The sequence below is a fragment of the Oryx dammah genome, unplaced genomic scaffold, assembly GCF_014754425.2.
Source record: "Oryx dammah isolate SB20612 unplaced genomic scaffold, SCBI_Odam_1.1 HiC_scaffold_15, whole genome shotgun sequence".
Lineage (NCBI taxonomy): Eukaryota > Metazoa > Chordata > Mammalia > Artiodactyla > Bovidae > Oryx > Oryx dammah.
Window position 1 is genome coordinate 39,399,043 of NW_024070199.1, and position 307 is coordinate 39,399,349.

Genomic DNA, 307 nt, shown 5'->3' on the forward strand with positions numbered 1-307 from the left:
GGACCTTCAATGTTCACATCTGGAACATCAATGTCCACCTTGGGTCCAGAGATGTCTATATCAGCCTTGGGCAGGTTCACATCCACTTCTGGGACTTCTCCTTTGAAGCCAGGCATGCTCATCTTGGGCATTTTTATCTTGGGCATCTTCAGGTGCCAGTCAGGGCCATGAACGTCCACATCTGGGACATCAATGTCCACCTTGGGGCCTTTAATATCCACTTCAGGAACTTTCATCTCACCTTCCACTTTTGGTAAAGACACATCAACATCTCCCTTCACTTTGGGGCCCTTCAGGTTAAGATCAA

General features: G+C 47.9%; 1 protein-coding gene across 7 annotated transcripts in view; it reads right to left on the bottom strand.

The window, feature by feature from the left end:
* AHNAK (AHNAK nucleoprotein) overlaps positions 1–307 on the bottom strand; it is an 81,934-nt gene that overhangs the window by 67,672 nt on the left and 13,955 nt on the right. For 2 of the 7 annotated variants that reach the window (XM_040256012.1, XM_040256011.1), the window contains exon 6: positions 5–307. This exon is cut by the window's right edge and continues 1 nt beyond it. The exons of 2 other annotated variants lie outside the window; for them this stretch is intronic. In XM_040256012.1, coding sequence (XP_040111946.1) covers positions 5–307 — 303 coding nt within the window. The remainder of the gene's footprint in view (positions 1–4) is intronic. 3 more of the 7 variants (XM_040256014.1, XM_040256013.1, XM_040256015.1) reach the window with 2 other exon arrangements.